Source organism: Pinus tabuliformis, chromosome 6, assembly GCF_031772625.1.
Source record: "Pinus tabuliformis cultivar Carrire ecotype Pingquan chromosome 6, CPIR1, whole genome shotgun sequence".
Lineage (NCBI taxonomy): Eukaryota > Viridiplantae > Streptophyta > Pinopsida > Pinales > Pinaceae > Pinus > Pinus tabuliformis.
In genome coordinates this window covers 1,799,585,781-1,799,600,966 of record NC_142292.1, presented here as the reverse complement: position 1 = coordinate 1,799,600,966, position 15,186 = coordinate 1,799,585,781, and the positions used below count along the sequence as shown (strand labels likewise).

The window sequence follows — 15,186 nt, the reverse complement described above, 5'->3', positions numbered from 1 at the left end:
TTAGCATTGTTTTGTGTATGTATGATATTATGAATTATGAATGTTTTCATTCTTTGCTAAATGGAGGATTTAATTTTAATCTATATATAGGGATAATGCTGCTGGTCTCATGTGGATAGTGATGTGTTTGAACACCAAATTTTGTTATGAGAGTTTATGTATATACTCTCTCCATCAATATATACAATTTTTCCTTCTACAATAAATATATATATATACCCTGTCTTAAGTGCATGTTCTTCTCATATCAGTGTTTTTTCCTTTAGAATAGTTAATGGCCAAAGAATACTTATCATGAGTGTATTGTCAAAGAGCCACCACATCATTCAATTTATATTTTAGTTGAAATAGTTCCAAATTCTGGTATGAAGAGTCTAAAAGGACAATTTTAAGCAAAACAAATTCTCTTGCAATGTCAGTAAAACATGAGCTCGCACGTGGATTTTAAACCTTTATAGCTATTTTGGGGACGAGGGTATGGTAGGGACAGGGGAATGCGTCCCCAGAATGATTAGATTGCACCCCTAAATTTTCCAAGGGAGGGCGGTTGGGGACGAAAAATTCAATACAATATTAACATTTGTAGCTGTTTCAAGCTTGTAAGCACAACAAACTATAGTTTATAGTATTATGCACAAACCTTACCCTCGCCAATTAAAATCTTGAACTATTTTAAAAAAGGGTTGAGTGACATTCCATTATTGGCCACTAGACAAGAGCTTTAGCTTTAGGAAACTCAATTGTAACACTTTCAATTTGTAATAAAGTCCATGAAAAATCTATCACAGGACACTGTTTTTATAGCATTTTCTTTCCTCATATTTCTTAATAATGATCACTATGTTAAACATAGAAGACATTCCCTTCTCAATAGATTCTGCAAACATTTACAGCTGTGTTGAAAACCACTATAAAACACTTTGGTTTTTTTAAGATATTAAATTCATATTTCAGATTAAGGGGATTGAATAGGAACTTATTTTAAACATTTAACACCCAATTCGTGGAAGCACTGAACTTGAATGCCTCTTCGAAACCCATGTAAAATATGTAAAGATGATCCAAAAAATGAGAAAGAACAAGAGCAATAACCACAAGAATTAGCCTTTTAAAATGTTGCATTTTCTGTTTTCTTGACATGGAGTTTGCTTCTTGTAATTTTACCATTGAAAATACAATATCTAAATCACCAAAAATCCAAATTGAAACCCATCATACAAAACCCATGTTTTGAGCTGCAACTTGTACAAAAAATTTAGATTCAATGCATTACAAAAATAATGGATGGAAAAAATGATCATATTGTTCAATCATCAATGTCCATGACTGTCAGAACTGAAGTTATGTGCTTGGATTATTCTTGAAAACTGCCCAAACATCCCTGAACTCTGCCCAGAAAATCCTTGAAATCTGCCAAAAGCATTCCTGAAATCTGTTCGGAACATCCCTGAAATCTGTCCAGGACATCTTGGGGATGGCCAACAAGTCCCCGATGAAGTCCCCCCATAGTTTGGGGACATTTCTTGAGGGTCCAAAAGTCCCCAGAACACAGGGACGCAGGGTACCTGGGTTTTTTTGGGGGGAGTGGGTCCCATGCAACATAGCTTTATAGCTATTCCATAGTCAAATTTCTTACTAAATAGTTGAAAATCCAGAAAAATAGAATGTCAAAATGTTTCAACAACAGTCCAATGGCATAGTGCCTAGGGATATGACAGAGTTAGTGTTTTGCTTCAACTTAAATGCGCTTGTAAAATTCCTGACAGAACAAATAGTATTATAGAAAATCATCTTGTAAAATTCCTGACGGAATATATAGTATTATAGAAATTCATCATAATGCAACCTAAATTATGAGAATGTTTTCCAAAATAAATGATAAAACCAAAATTGTAAGGGGAAAACATTTCACAAATACTTTCAAGGAATACAAGAATTTTAGTAGTTTCCGTTTGAAACAAAACACGGCCATTTACTGAATTACAAGAAAATGTGGAAAACAAAGGATAACAGGAGCATGTTGCAAAACACAAACAGAGATTCTTACAGTGTATGTCTAGGTTCCTCCTCAATGCTTTCCAAAGTGAATTGCAGAAAAATGCATATAGAATCTTAGAGATTACAGATTACTATTGGACAGCATCACAACCTGCATAAAACTCGCTTTACATGAATGAGCCCTTAAGCCTTTCCATCATTTGGACTGAGGTAGTCCAATTTGATATCAAATGCACTCACTTGCCCACTGACATCCTTGTACTCTAAATTCCTTATATCTCCAAAGCTTTCACTGTACTCCTGATACTCTGGCTTTACACGTCGAACTGGCACTGTTACAGAATAGACAGTTCCAAGATCTGGGTCGGTTGAAACATTTAACTGTACTTTATCCTCTGAGTCAATCTCCACAAAATCTGAGAGTGCACCCACAATATTGTTGACGATTTTTCGTTTTGCATCATCAGTTACAGCACATCTGTCAGAAAAGAGGATCATTTTCAGTCTCTGCTTTGCTATCTCCGCATTTGAAGTTCTCTTGAGTTTTCTGGGAAACAATATGTTCCATGCCCAATTTATTCGTTCAAAAAAACTCATATTTACAGCTTTACGGATAAAGTCATCAATGTCCTGTGTTATAGAAACGCTGGAGAGACCATCATCCCCAACTCCATAACATTGATAAGACTTTCCTAGGTGATATCTTCCTGATGACAAATGCCATTGCATGGGTGTTTGCAGTGGAAGCATGGAGTGACAGTCGCGAACAAATGAAGCGCTATATTTGCATCTATCCACCTGTTGAGAAAGTGATGAAACCTCCATAAGGAGAAAACTTGCTATGAAAAAAAGATAGTTGACAAAGGGAAAAATAAGAGTTACTAAACAAAGTCTGAATTTTGAAACTACCATCCAACGGGCTCCATTCACAATATCACTTATTTTTCAAAATCCTGTAGAACAAAGAATCTCACGTGTACATGCAATCCAACTTATGAGCACCTTTCAACTTAAAAGAATCCAAAAAACCAGTGAGACCATCTAGAGAAATGACCAGTATATGTTGATTTCCAAAGCTAACATTATTCTTTTTCTAGCTAACTTCTTCAAGTGTAAAACTGGACTGATTTCACCCTGTGAACAACAGCAACAATGGCTGTTAGGTGTCAATCAAAGTCATATCCAAAACAACCTAGTTAAATCTGAACAAGGGCATATTTATATCATAACCGCAAAAGTAACAGTTGCAAGTGTAGAATACATGCATCTAATAGGGAAAGGTAATAGAGGCGAAAAAATGGCAAAATTGAAACTACTATCAACAAAATAAGTATGGAGATCAACAAGAAGAAACAAGCTCTAGGAAATTCAATCATATGACTAGCATAGGTCTTATCCTAACCCCAGCTCTAAGCACCAAAAGGGATCAAAAAACCCCACATGCAAACCTCTTGGTGCTTAAAAGATCTGATGTTAAGATGGATCTGCACTAGAATTTTTCTATAATTCTTTTTCCATTTTAGTTTATTCCATCCCCTGCTCCCCCCCCCTCGACACACACACAAGACGCCTCTCCCACCCTAGGCTATAGAGGTGCACCTTGCTTCTCTTGGTGAAAATTTATGAATTGTGAGTGTTATAGGCAGTGTTACCACTCCAATTAGCAGGTTGTTGAAGATTTGTACAACTCCCTATAGTTGGCACACACAGAACAGAGGTCCACTGTCATCTCAGCCTAACTCCCCACTCTTTAATCCCCAACTCCTACCGCAAGACCATGTGAGGCTTCCAGTGAACTAACTTCAACCAACCACTACAAGACCAGTGCCTTATAATAGAGTCTAATGGCTGAAGGGAGCAGCTTTATATGTGCTGTCCTGTCGACATAATATCAAAACTCTGCAATATGAATTTAACTAATTCAGCCCACAAGTACACTAAAACATGATGAAATTTAGCAAATAAATAGTCCAAATTAGCGTATTAAAAATATACTACTGATAAAATTAATTTATTCTATGATTTGATACTTGGTTAGATGAGTCGTTGAACACTTTTGTCTGCTGTCCTCTTTGATAGGTCTGTAAATATGCAAGTACTAACAACAAGCGAAGACACTCAAAATTGTGTTAAATATGGCATATAAAAAGTCAATCTTGGTGTACTAAAAATATCCTAACTGACTCTACCGAATATGTGAGTGTTTCAATGATTAAACACTCAGTTAGGGGGGTTCCTTTGTGAATTTACTTGCTGCCTTGTTTTTAGCAGATCTGTATTTTAAATGCAGAAATCAGCAAGTAAACCCCTTAATAAACCACCCACGCTAATGCCCTTGGGAACTTGGAGACACTGAGACACAGGTTGTGTTCCTCTTGTTCTGTAGACCAATTTTGACATATTACTGTCAAATTCTGACAAAATCTGCCCCTACTATGCCACATGGAAACCTGTCCTCCCACATCATCACACCCAAGTAGATGAACTCCAACACCTTTAAGAAATAAAATATTCTGAGACGTGTATTTTGCTCCTGCCGATGAGTAGATAATTTTGGACATAATGTGCATGTCCAAAATGATGCAACGCTATACCTGATCTGCCCCTAGAAAGTTGCACACCCTTGTTGACTGCCTTTGACCAACCAGAACATGAGAATGCCTCATCCAAATGGAAACAATCCATGTGGCATCTCATCCTCTCACTTAGCTCTGCAATATGACACCCTATAGGTTTTTTTTATTTTCGTGACCACTTTGCATTGGGAAGAGTGAACTACCTCGGGAAGTGTGAAAATGTCCCATATCTGACAGATACAACACCACAGCCAAGACCACTTACAGACTCAATAGACTCGTAACCATGTGGAGGAACATAGATGCACCCAACATGGACTAGACTGACCCCTACACTAGTGATCACCCCTATATAAGCAAGGCACCCATAAAACCATGAGTCCTCATATAAGCTCATCTCCAATCATATTCAAGAGGAAAAGATCCTGAGATGAACTCAAAGGGACCAGTCATGGTCTGACCAAAAATAGACTGACTCAACATGACACAAAGTCTAGGATGCCTACAAGACCTCACATGGTTGTTACATTCCTTTTGACTTGTGATCTTGGGCTTGTAAACCACCATTTTGTGGGTGATATCACTAGGAGAAAAAATTTCTAGGAGATGGTCCTCAGCCGGCAACCACCAACTAGCTCGTTGTGCCACTTCTCTGCCACCTGAGCTAGCCATGTGGTTCTTCACCCATCTATCATGATTGTATGTTTGAAGGTGGGCCTCCCGAACCTAAAGGTATGCCTTGTCATTTGGTAATTGAGTATTGTAGTTTTCTTATCATGGACACTTATGGGCATGGATTAATGGGGGGATTCAGTGGAAAGAATGGGCTAGGTCAGCCCTCTTGTCCCTTAGACCCCCTTTGGATATTAACCTTGGATTCTAGTCCCATGGGATCTCTTTTACTGACCGTTTGGCTTTAGGGATGACATTTCATGGGAAACCCTGATTTTGGTTGCATGGTCCTACTCCCTTAACTACATATATTGCCCCCTTTCCACCTATTGTAACCCCATTCACCATTTCTCCCACCTGGGTCCACATAGGATTAGCCTTCCCCCTCACCTTACCCACACCTTGGGTTAGGCCTGGAATGATTCCCCAGAGGTTGATGTGGCTAAAACAGAAAGGTAAAAGCATAATTGGCCACATTCAACAAGAAATTACCACAAAAAGCAAAAGATGGTTGGGAAAAACACATTTAGCACGTGGGCAATAGCCAATACATGAGCTCTACCCCATCATCATGGCCATCACCCTAGTTCCTGTAGGCTCTATGAGCCTCCATCATATAGGAACCCATGATTGTCCCAACCCCTGGTGGGCAATGAAACACCCTACCTTAAGAGGGGATATCTATTGAGAAATCCAAAGAGTGGCAGTTAAACGATTTCTCTTATTATGATATTATCTTGTGATGTTTTTCATTATAATTACTTGTTCTTTCGAATTATCTTTTCTTATCATCAAGACTAATGTCAAGCAACAAATAGAAGAGAACACAAGATGTAGGTACACTGCCAGGGCCAAACCCCACTTATAGGGGAAAACCCAGTCAAAATTCTTTCTTCGGTAGATTCAAGATGAGACGACCAAGACCCTTACAACCGAGATTAGAGACTCCCTCCATCAAGTCATCCTTGTGTAATATTCTTCAGATTGTTATCCATGTCATTGTGTGAGCCACAAGTCCTTGTCACTGAGATGGTACCGAATTCTGGTCTCTACGCAGCTCTAAAGCCTTATCACTATAATAGCACTGAGACCTTGTTTCTGTGGTAGCACCGAACCTATTTCACTGAGATAGCACCAAGATCTTTGTCATTACACCGAGACCTTGTCATTGTGCCGAGACCCTGTCATTGTGGTAGCAACGAACCCATCTCTTCAAAATATATAGTAAAGTTATATCTTCATTATACTGATCTTTCACTGAAATGTTGATATTGTGCGTTCACGAAATGTTGAGACTGTGCCTTCACGAAATGTTGAGACTGTGCCTTCACCGAAATTCTAAGAACACATTCTTTGGAAAGATCTGAACTGTCTCACTGTGTTCGTACTGAAAATTTCTCTCTGAAATCCGAACTTGTTATCTTTGTGTTGAGTGAAGTGCTTATGCTTGTATATATAGTTGTCTCCATGAGAAATAAGCCGACATGATTGCTTGAGCAATTTGTGTCTCCATTTAAGGTTAGGCTGACTTGAGTTCATTGAGGGAAGTCGACTTGATGATGATTCTTTTGAGGCCGACTTGAAGGAGACTTGATGGAGGAGTCTTTGACCAAACAAACATTGACTTTTTGACTCAAGTAAATAATCCTAAAGCCTACAATGGAGACTTGACCTATAACAATTGACCCAAGCATGAAACCCATGCTTTAACAAGTCAATTCAATAATAATAAAAATTATTTTTTCTTTTCTTTTGGCAAATATATTACATTTGGACTTCAAGTACAATTATGAAGACCGAACCTAGTTACATTCTTCAATAGCATCCACTGTTATATCTCACACATCATGCTCTCACCCCTTGAGCCCCGAGTAGTTAATTGAAGAAAAATCATAAAAGGCAAAAGGCACATAAAGAAGGATGGAAAAATCAAGGTCGAGCACCTCATGTACCACGATTGCTCCCTCCTATACATTATATACCCAAATGTGGACTTCCCTTTTTCTAGCTACCCTTGTACCCAAGCGTGTGGCCCAAGAGTTCCCCTTTTCATTCCCTACTCCATTCATCTCTTTACCATATGCCACCACCTTTTAAAGGATGTACCTTGGACATATTATCCCCTTTAGAAATAGAAACCACCTAATGGGCTACTGGTTAACCCCATTTGGAGCTTGGAGACATTAGCACATGTCAAAGCCCATTATGGAAGGGCATGCCATTATGAAGTCCCCACCTGTTGTAATGGTTTGTAAGCTCTTTTACTCGATTTCCTTGATGACTTGTCGTAATGGAAGGCTAGGGGACACATTGGATCTTATGCAAGATTACAGGTGGTCTCCATCTTGGGTTTGGTCTTCCTATACGAGGTCCTAACCCTCCAAGGAGCTACATTGGCACATGTAAGGTGTGTGTTGATAGCCATGGGCCTCTACAGCAGTAGACAACACTCCATGGATCCCCAGAGGTGTCCAAAGATTGCTCAAGAATCACCTATTGGAAGAGGAAGATGTGTTGAAAAGTGTAACTTGGTTCGGTCTTCATAATAGCATATAATTGTGATTTTTGTAAATGATGAAAAGAAGAAAAATAAAATTATTATTGTAGTGCCTGCTTCATGGGTTTCATGAGCAAGAGATTTTATTTTTAGATGGGTCCCATTGAGAGCCTTCAAGATTTGTCATTAAAGTCAAAAAGAGTCAATGTTATGTATGAAGAACCTATAGAATGTTGAAGAAAGTGCAACTAGGTTTGGTCTTCATAAATGTAATTTTGATATTTGTACTTGTAAAAGAAAAGAATTATTATTTGTCATTATCAAAAATGGATTTCTTATCCATTAGATAGGTCAAGCACATGTTTAAGTGCTTCTAGGAAAGTCAAAGAGTCAATGTAATTATTGAAGACCCATGTGGGCATGTTACACTATGTAAACATATGTATTAGAGTCAAATAAATATGTTTAGAGTGATCCTCCAAAGCAAAGACAAGTCTCCTCTTCAAGTCGGCTCAAGAAATGAGTTTTTATGCACAAATGTCAAGTCGGCCTCACCAGTTGATCAAGTCGGCCTAAAAGGAGGGACAAACTCCTATATATAGGGCAGTTCGACCTCACAAAAGGATCACTACTCATCTCTGAAATCAGCGAAGAAGAGAGGACGAAAAAGAGGTATGAAAAGGAGCATTAAAGTGCTTCTAGGGCAGCGAAAAAGAGAAGAAAGAAATCCGAGTTTTTGGGACTGTTTTAGGGCTCTTTTCTGTCACATGTGCGAAGGTAAGAGAGGACATTCTGCTGCTGCAACAAGTCAAGAATTGCAGCTCTACAAGAAGTTTCGATTGGGTGGAAAAGAGGCTCCAAATAGGCCTCCATCTCAAGCGAAGGAGATCCCACACCTAGTGAAGGAAAGGAGCAAGTGAAAGGGTTTATTTCAGGCCCTAGATCAGCCACATGTGCGAAGAAATCAGAGCAGCATTAAGGGTTAAGAGGATCAGCCTATAACCTCAAGGACATACCTCAAGAAAGGCCTCATTCTCTAGCCTAAGTATCAAGGAGAAGGAAAATTGCCAAGTGAGGTAGAGAAGGAAAGAAGGACACCAAAGAAGAGGTCTCTAAGGAGACCTAGGGTTTCTGCAGTTGCCAGAAAAAGAGTTGCCAGTTGCCAGAAGAAGTGTGAAGGAAGAGATCAAGGTGCAACCTAGAAGAAGGCATCAATTGAAGGACAAAGAAAGAGAGATTGTGTCTTGTGCTTGGAGGATCTACTTGTCAAGGGTCTAGGGTTTGGCATTTGTCAATTGAAGCTTCAATAAGAGAAATTTGCAGAAGGGTTTTCCTCTCTAGGTGAGAGAGGTTTTGCCCTGGCTAAGAGCCAACATCTTGTGTTCTTGTCTCTTTTATTTTGGTAACTGTTTGATGAAGTAAGAAAACACACACTAATAACAATAAGAGAAGATTGTGCTAATAAGAAAAGTAAAAGTGCTTCACAAATAGTTATCATTGTCAAAAGAATCTCACTATAACCCATATGCCCTAGATTCTTCAACATGGTATCAGAGCTAAGGTGACACATCAAGGAAGGGCATCTCAAGAGCACATAGAAGATTGAAGCATTAAGATCAAGAAGCAAGGGCACACAAAGGTTGAAGCATCAGATCTACAAGCAAGAGTTCCAGATCCATCAAAGACAAGAAGAATTACTATCTTCTCTCCTAGATCCATCAAGAAGGACTACCATCCTGGGAACAAAGAAAGAAGAAAGCCTTCCATCTAAAGGCATCTACAAGAAGGTTCATCTAAGAAGAGTTTACATCAAAGACTCATCATCTTCAAAGGAAGGTTCTCAGATCCAGGCCCATCATTGAAGATCTCCAGATCTACACATTGAGAAGTTCTCATCAGCAAGCAAATCTATCACAAGGCATCTTGAAGAACTCCAAGATCCAAGAAGCTGAGACTTCATTCATCAAGGAAGCAGCAAGATCTCCTCATCACTAACACTTTCAAGTAAGTATTTTTATGTCCTCCCCTCAAAATATCAAAATGTATTTTTGTAAGGAAAGAAACAAATTGGTTGGGACTACTAATTTCCTTGCATGGAAAAAGAGGATTGGTCTACTTCTCAAAGAAAATGAACTTTTGGACTACATCAAAGGGAGTGTCATTGTTCCTACTATGGAACAAACTCAAGCCCTAGCAAAGTTTAATAAGGATGAAACAAGGGCTCAAAGGATTATGAAGAATCCATCAAGGACCCTCTCATTCCTTATGTTTCCAAACTTGAAACATCTAAAGACTCTATGATAAGTTGGTGGAGTTATTCTCAGTTAGCACAGCTCGAGAAGTGATATCGTCGCGTAATGAGTTATATAAAATGAAGATATCCAAGGAAGAAGGAATAGCTCCCTACTGCATGAAGGTCTCTGAGATGAAAAACTAGCTGCAAGAACTAGGAGAAGTTATGTCAGACAGAGAGATGACAACTATGGTGCTCAATGCATTACCTGAGGAATGGGGCAACTTCACATCAAGTATATATGCCAAGAAGGAAGCTACCCCGTTGAATGAACTTTGGTCTCTATGCAAAATTGAGGAGACTAGACTCAAAGCCAAAGATTTTGTGGGATCAAAGGAGCAGGCATTTGCTGCTATGGCCAAGAGAAAAAGAAAATTTGGCAAGTTTGGTCCACAGAGAAAGGGTAAAAGAGATATGTCCAAAGTCCAATGCTTCGGCTGCCAAGAGTATGAACACTATAAGAGGGATTGTCCTAAGTTCAAGAAGGACAACAATAAAAGGAAACGAGAAGAAGCCCACATTACCCAAGAAGTGAAAGAAGAAGAGAAGAAGCAGAAGAAAGAGGACCCTCTGGATCTCTACTATGACTAAGATCAACTTCTTCACATAAGTCTTCTTTAAAGTTTTGGGTATCATAGGAACATGTAGATGTAGGATAGAATGCATGATTTATGAAAATGGCATCTTTAAGAATATAGGAGCATTATGCAGAGATAGCTCAGATAAATATATTCATGTAGGAAGGAGGTAGCCATTGAATGACCTCATCAATGTATAAAGGAATGATCATGATCAAGAAGAATCATCTTAGAAGGCCACTATCATCAACGGAACTCTTGAATGTACCAACCCCGATGAGTGAGAAACAACTACATCTTTAAGGGGTATTGGAAAAGCACAAAGCAAGCTTGGTCTCCTAAGTTATTCTCATTAAAGTAGAAGGTGCATCAGAGGAGTGGAAAATGTCAGCTGAGGAAAGGGTAACTTATGCTCCATGATTGCTCCCTCCTTACATCATTATACTCAGGGTGTTGGACCTCCATTAGCTAGTCTCATGGCTGTAGCATCTTCTTTGAAGTCTTTCCCACTCCATGAACACCTTATCACATACACCTATGGATTGATGCATCTACCTAGGACATGTCACTCCCCTCGGAGGATAATAAGGTTTTTGACCTAATCATTCATGAGATAAGTGAGGTAACTTGTTTACAGATCTCGAGCTAGTTAGGTATTTGAGGGTAAGTCTTGTGTGAAGTATTTACGTCCCTCTGAAATTAGATATGCTCCATTATAATGCTTTAGTAGTTTTATGTCCCCATTGATGTTGATCTCACTTGATAGTGAGAGGTTTTTCAAGAGGTATCACACATGCAGCAGAGATCCATTGAGGGATGGCTTTACTCCGTTCCAACACATTCCAAAGGATGCTTTGCCCCATTCAAAGAGCAAATATGACCTCGTGGCCCCGATGTTTCCCCTCCAAAGATGAGCGTTGGGCCTTGATCAACTTCTACACGATTCTACACCTCTTGATGTACCTCCAAATGCTGAAACGCCAAATGGACCCAAGATGCCGCCAAGTTGGCCTTGACCCTGTCTGATGGACAATGCCTTGTCCCGGAGCCAGGATGAGGATGGATGTCACTGAGATGACTTGGGAGGGCTAGAACATTTCTTCCTTGCTGACAAGGCTTGCGCTAGACAATGCTGCATCATTCTTACATGCCTTGGAGGGGTGATGTAGGTGTTGGAAATACTAAAAGGGAGTGAATCAGTATTTCCTTTACTTTTCGCAATTGGATAGTTAATCTTTAAACATTCAGAGCATTAATCAAGACAAAATCGTAAATATCACATCATTTGAACAATATACAAAATATGTCTTCCAACAAGCTTTGCATTATGCATGGTTTACATACAACAATTTACCAGCTGAGCTGGAAGGAAGTACAGGACTCCCCAATGCCTTGAGATGTTTGCAGACAAGGTCTGCAAGAGTCTTCAGCCTCCTTTACAAACAACCAATTCACTCACTGCTACTTCTTGTCCACTGCTTCCACAGTTGCCTCTGTTACGCTCACTGTCTGCAACCACTGCTTCTGCTGCTAACAGTGTCACAGCTGCTTCAATCTGCCTACAACTCAATTGTTCACTGATCATCATCACTGCTCCATTTGTCCAGATATCATCTCACTGCAATAGTCATACAGGGACACTCAGCCATTCACATCATTTTTACTATCATGTCACTGTTCACCAGGTCACTTATCATATCACTGTCTCACTTTCATAGGAGTCACTGTCATGCTGCTCAAATCAGAGTCACATAAAACCAATGATACTACAACTCATCAAGAATTTCTGCCACATACATTCAAGTTACTGTACCAATTGCCCAGACCTCAAGAATTTAGGTTATCAGTTACTATCACAAGGATTCAGAGATCAAACATCACTACTATCATTGAGTTGTTGTTGTCAATAATGTCCTGTAGAATGTCATCATTTCACTTCCATACAGCATTCTTTCATTAGGTATGTCATCCTGTAAGTTCATTGCCACCTACTACACAATCCAAATGACATACCTTCCATATGAGTCTTGCCACCCAAGAGTATATATATCACTGTCAGAAAAGGGTTGTCTTGTTATAGGGACATCTCCATACTGTCAAAGGGTTCTGTCAACAATGTCATAGAGAAAAGTTCAGTGTCTCACTATCAGCTCTTAGTAGAAACACTGTCTCAATATTCAATCAACGTCAATGAACCCTAGCAATTTTGTGTATGCAAACAGATCCTGGATATAATGTCAGTGTGTACAACATTGAGTCTTCTGTTATGAAGCCAACATCTCTGCTACAGGAAATACAAATAAGGTAATTATTATATTGTTGTCCCTATAGTCACCGCATTGTTATTATTTTAAGGGTTCACTGCCATATCCAATGTATAGCATCATTATAGTCATAAGCTCAAGGACAAAGACACAGTGATATCTTCATATCACTTCACACAATACAGTCATGTAGATACTGTCAAGAGACAAGGGCACAGAGTCACTGTTGTCACAAGAAGATTACTACTGTAGTCATCAACAGAACATCAAATCTTGACACAGAATACTGCCATAACAAATGTCACTAACCCTACCATTACAGCTCCAGGTTTACCCTCCAAATAACAGGTCTTCAGGCTTAATGGTTCAAATGCATCGTTACAATCGGTTTATGTTCACAAGAGACTTCAGGCACTTCTTTTATTTTAAAGTTAGCATGGTGGACTCCAAGGGTTGTCTAGGCCGAACTTCATTACAGTCACACATCTGATCATTGATGCAGTGTCACCATCAAGAAGATCACTCATGCATCCCTGTTCCTTCAGGATATGATGCCCTTATTCACAATCGATGATGATAATTCAAGGATTTCTGAATGGCTGCACAATAAGGAGGTTCCAGACTTAGGAGATCAAGTCATAAAGTAGACTTTGTATGCCTTTCCATAGTGCTAGCCATAGATCCACAAGGAATAGGCCTTGGATAAAGGCCGAGAACCCTTAAACATCTGCACTATAATGTTCTGAACAGACCGAAGTTTTAGATCAAACAATCCTGGAATTTCTTTGCTGAGAAAGTAATGGTTCTTTTCTTCCTCAATAAGCCGGAGTGATGTATAACCCTTTGCTGCTCCTAACACGGTGGTTTTGCCTCTCAAGGATTTGATATGTGCACAGAACATATCCGAGCTGCTAAGCTGAGCCAAACCAGAAGTCACCTACAAAATAAAGTCACTCCAGCGAAACCCTATGCCAAGAAATGCAAGCAATAAACAAAACCCTTGTCAAATAACAAGGAAAACATCCCAGGCCAAAACATCAGCTTCTTCAAGAGGATTTCCAAAACTCTGCCAGGCCGCAGAGGCATTAGAAGATTTGCACTTCCATCCACACAGAATTCTTCTTCAGATCAACCACTAATGGATTTGATCTACCGCTAATGAATTTGCCCCAGAGCCCTTATGGCAGAGTCCTTCAAATATTTGATCTTATAGATAACTCTGAGAACTCTGTGAAGCCTTCCATAAATCTACGAGCTTGAGCCTCACACAAGCAATAAGAATAAAAAAAAGGGAACTTTAATAACCTTCCTGGCTGCAGATATAAAAAGTGAGTTACTTCACCACATTTGATTAGCCGAGTGTGCTCCTTCTATAGAGACAAAAAGAGGCCGACTAGAGAAACTTTAGAAAAGGATTATTCTAGACTTTTGAATTTTAAATTTATTATGAACCCAAATATTGCTTCCAAAAAAAATTGGATCATAATAAATTTAAATTTATCCTTATCAAAAATTAAGTCACTTAATATCCCTTTAATTTATTTTATCAAGTCCTTGAATGAGGATCCCTTTCACCCTAGGTGTAAATCAATTATACACAGCCACATTATCCACTTAGGAATTGTCATGTCATCCAACCAGTACTAAGATGCCACATCAGCATCATGGGGTTTGGAACCACTGATAGGGCCTTCAACTTCAATCAAGCATATCTCTCAAACCATGAATGTTGGGTTGTGTTATATTCTTTCCATGACTAGCCCACAGAGTCAACCGGGGGGTTAGAGAGGGGGCAGAGCCCTCCCTTCGTTGCACCAATTGCACAGCAGAAGGGGTGCCGCCCCCCCTGTCTGGGGGGTTTGAGGGGGGGCCTACGGGGTCTGGGGCAGCGGCCCGAGAAAAAAAATTTGGACCCTACAGTAGGTTGGGCAGACCTACCTATGGTTTTGTGCATGGTTTTAACTTTTTGCACATGGTTTTGCACGCGATGGTTTTCGGTCCATGGTTTTGGACGCGATGGTTTTCGGTCCATGGTATTGGATGCTTTGGCATGTATAAATATGTATTGTAACATTGAAGGTAATATAATGAAAAATCAATTTGGTAGTCCTCGTTTTGGGATCCAGGGGAAAATCTCTGTGTATATGTGTTTTATGTGTTATGCTCTTGCATTGTTTATTTTTTGTGTTTTAGAATTCGTATGCAGGTAATTTCTGTACGGGATTAAAACCTACGGTCCACGAGATGCTCCATATATCAACGAAATTAGCATGACAAGGAGAATCTGATGTCGAGGGTTTCCAAGACA

The 15,186-nt window shown here is 39.4% G+C and overlaps 1 protein-coding gene across 2 annotated transcripts in view; it reads right to left on the bottom strand.

Annotated features, from left to right (window-relative positions):
- Positions 1 to 1,928: 1,928 nt before the first annotated feature.
- LOC149266222 (cell division topological specificity factor homolog, chloroplastic-like) overlaps positions 1,929 to 15,186 on the bottom strand; it is an 86,965-nt gene continuing 73,707 nt past the window's right edge. The window contains exon 2 of one of the 2 annotated variants that reach the window (XM_089430168.1): positions 1,929 to 2,817. In XM_089430168.1, the coding sequence (XP_089286294.1) occupies positions 2,182 to 2,817 (636 nt within the window). In that variant the 3' untranslated portion in view covers positions 1,929 to 2,181. The remainder of the gene's footprint in view (positions 2,818 to 15,186) is intronic. The other variant, XM_089430170.1, reaches the window with a different exon arrangement.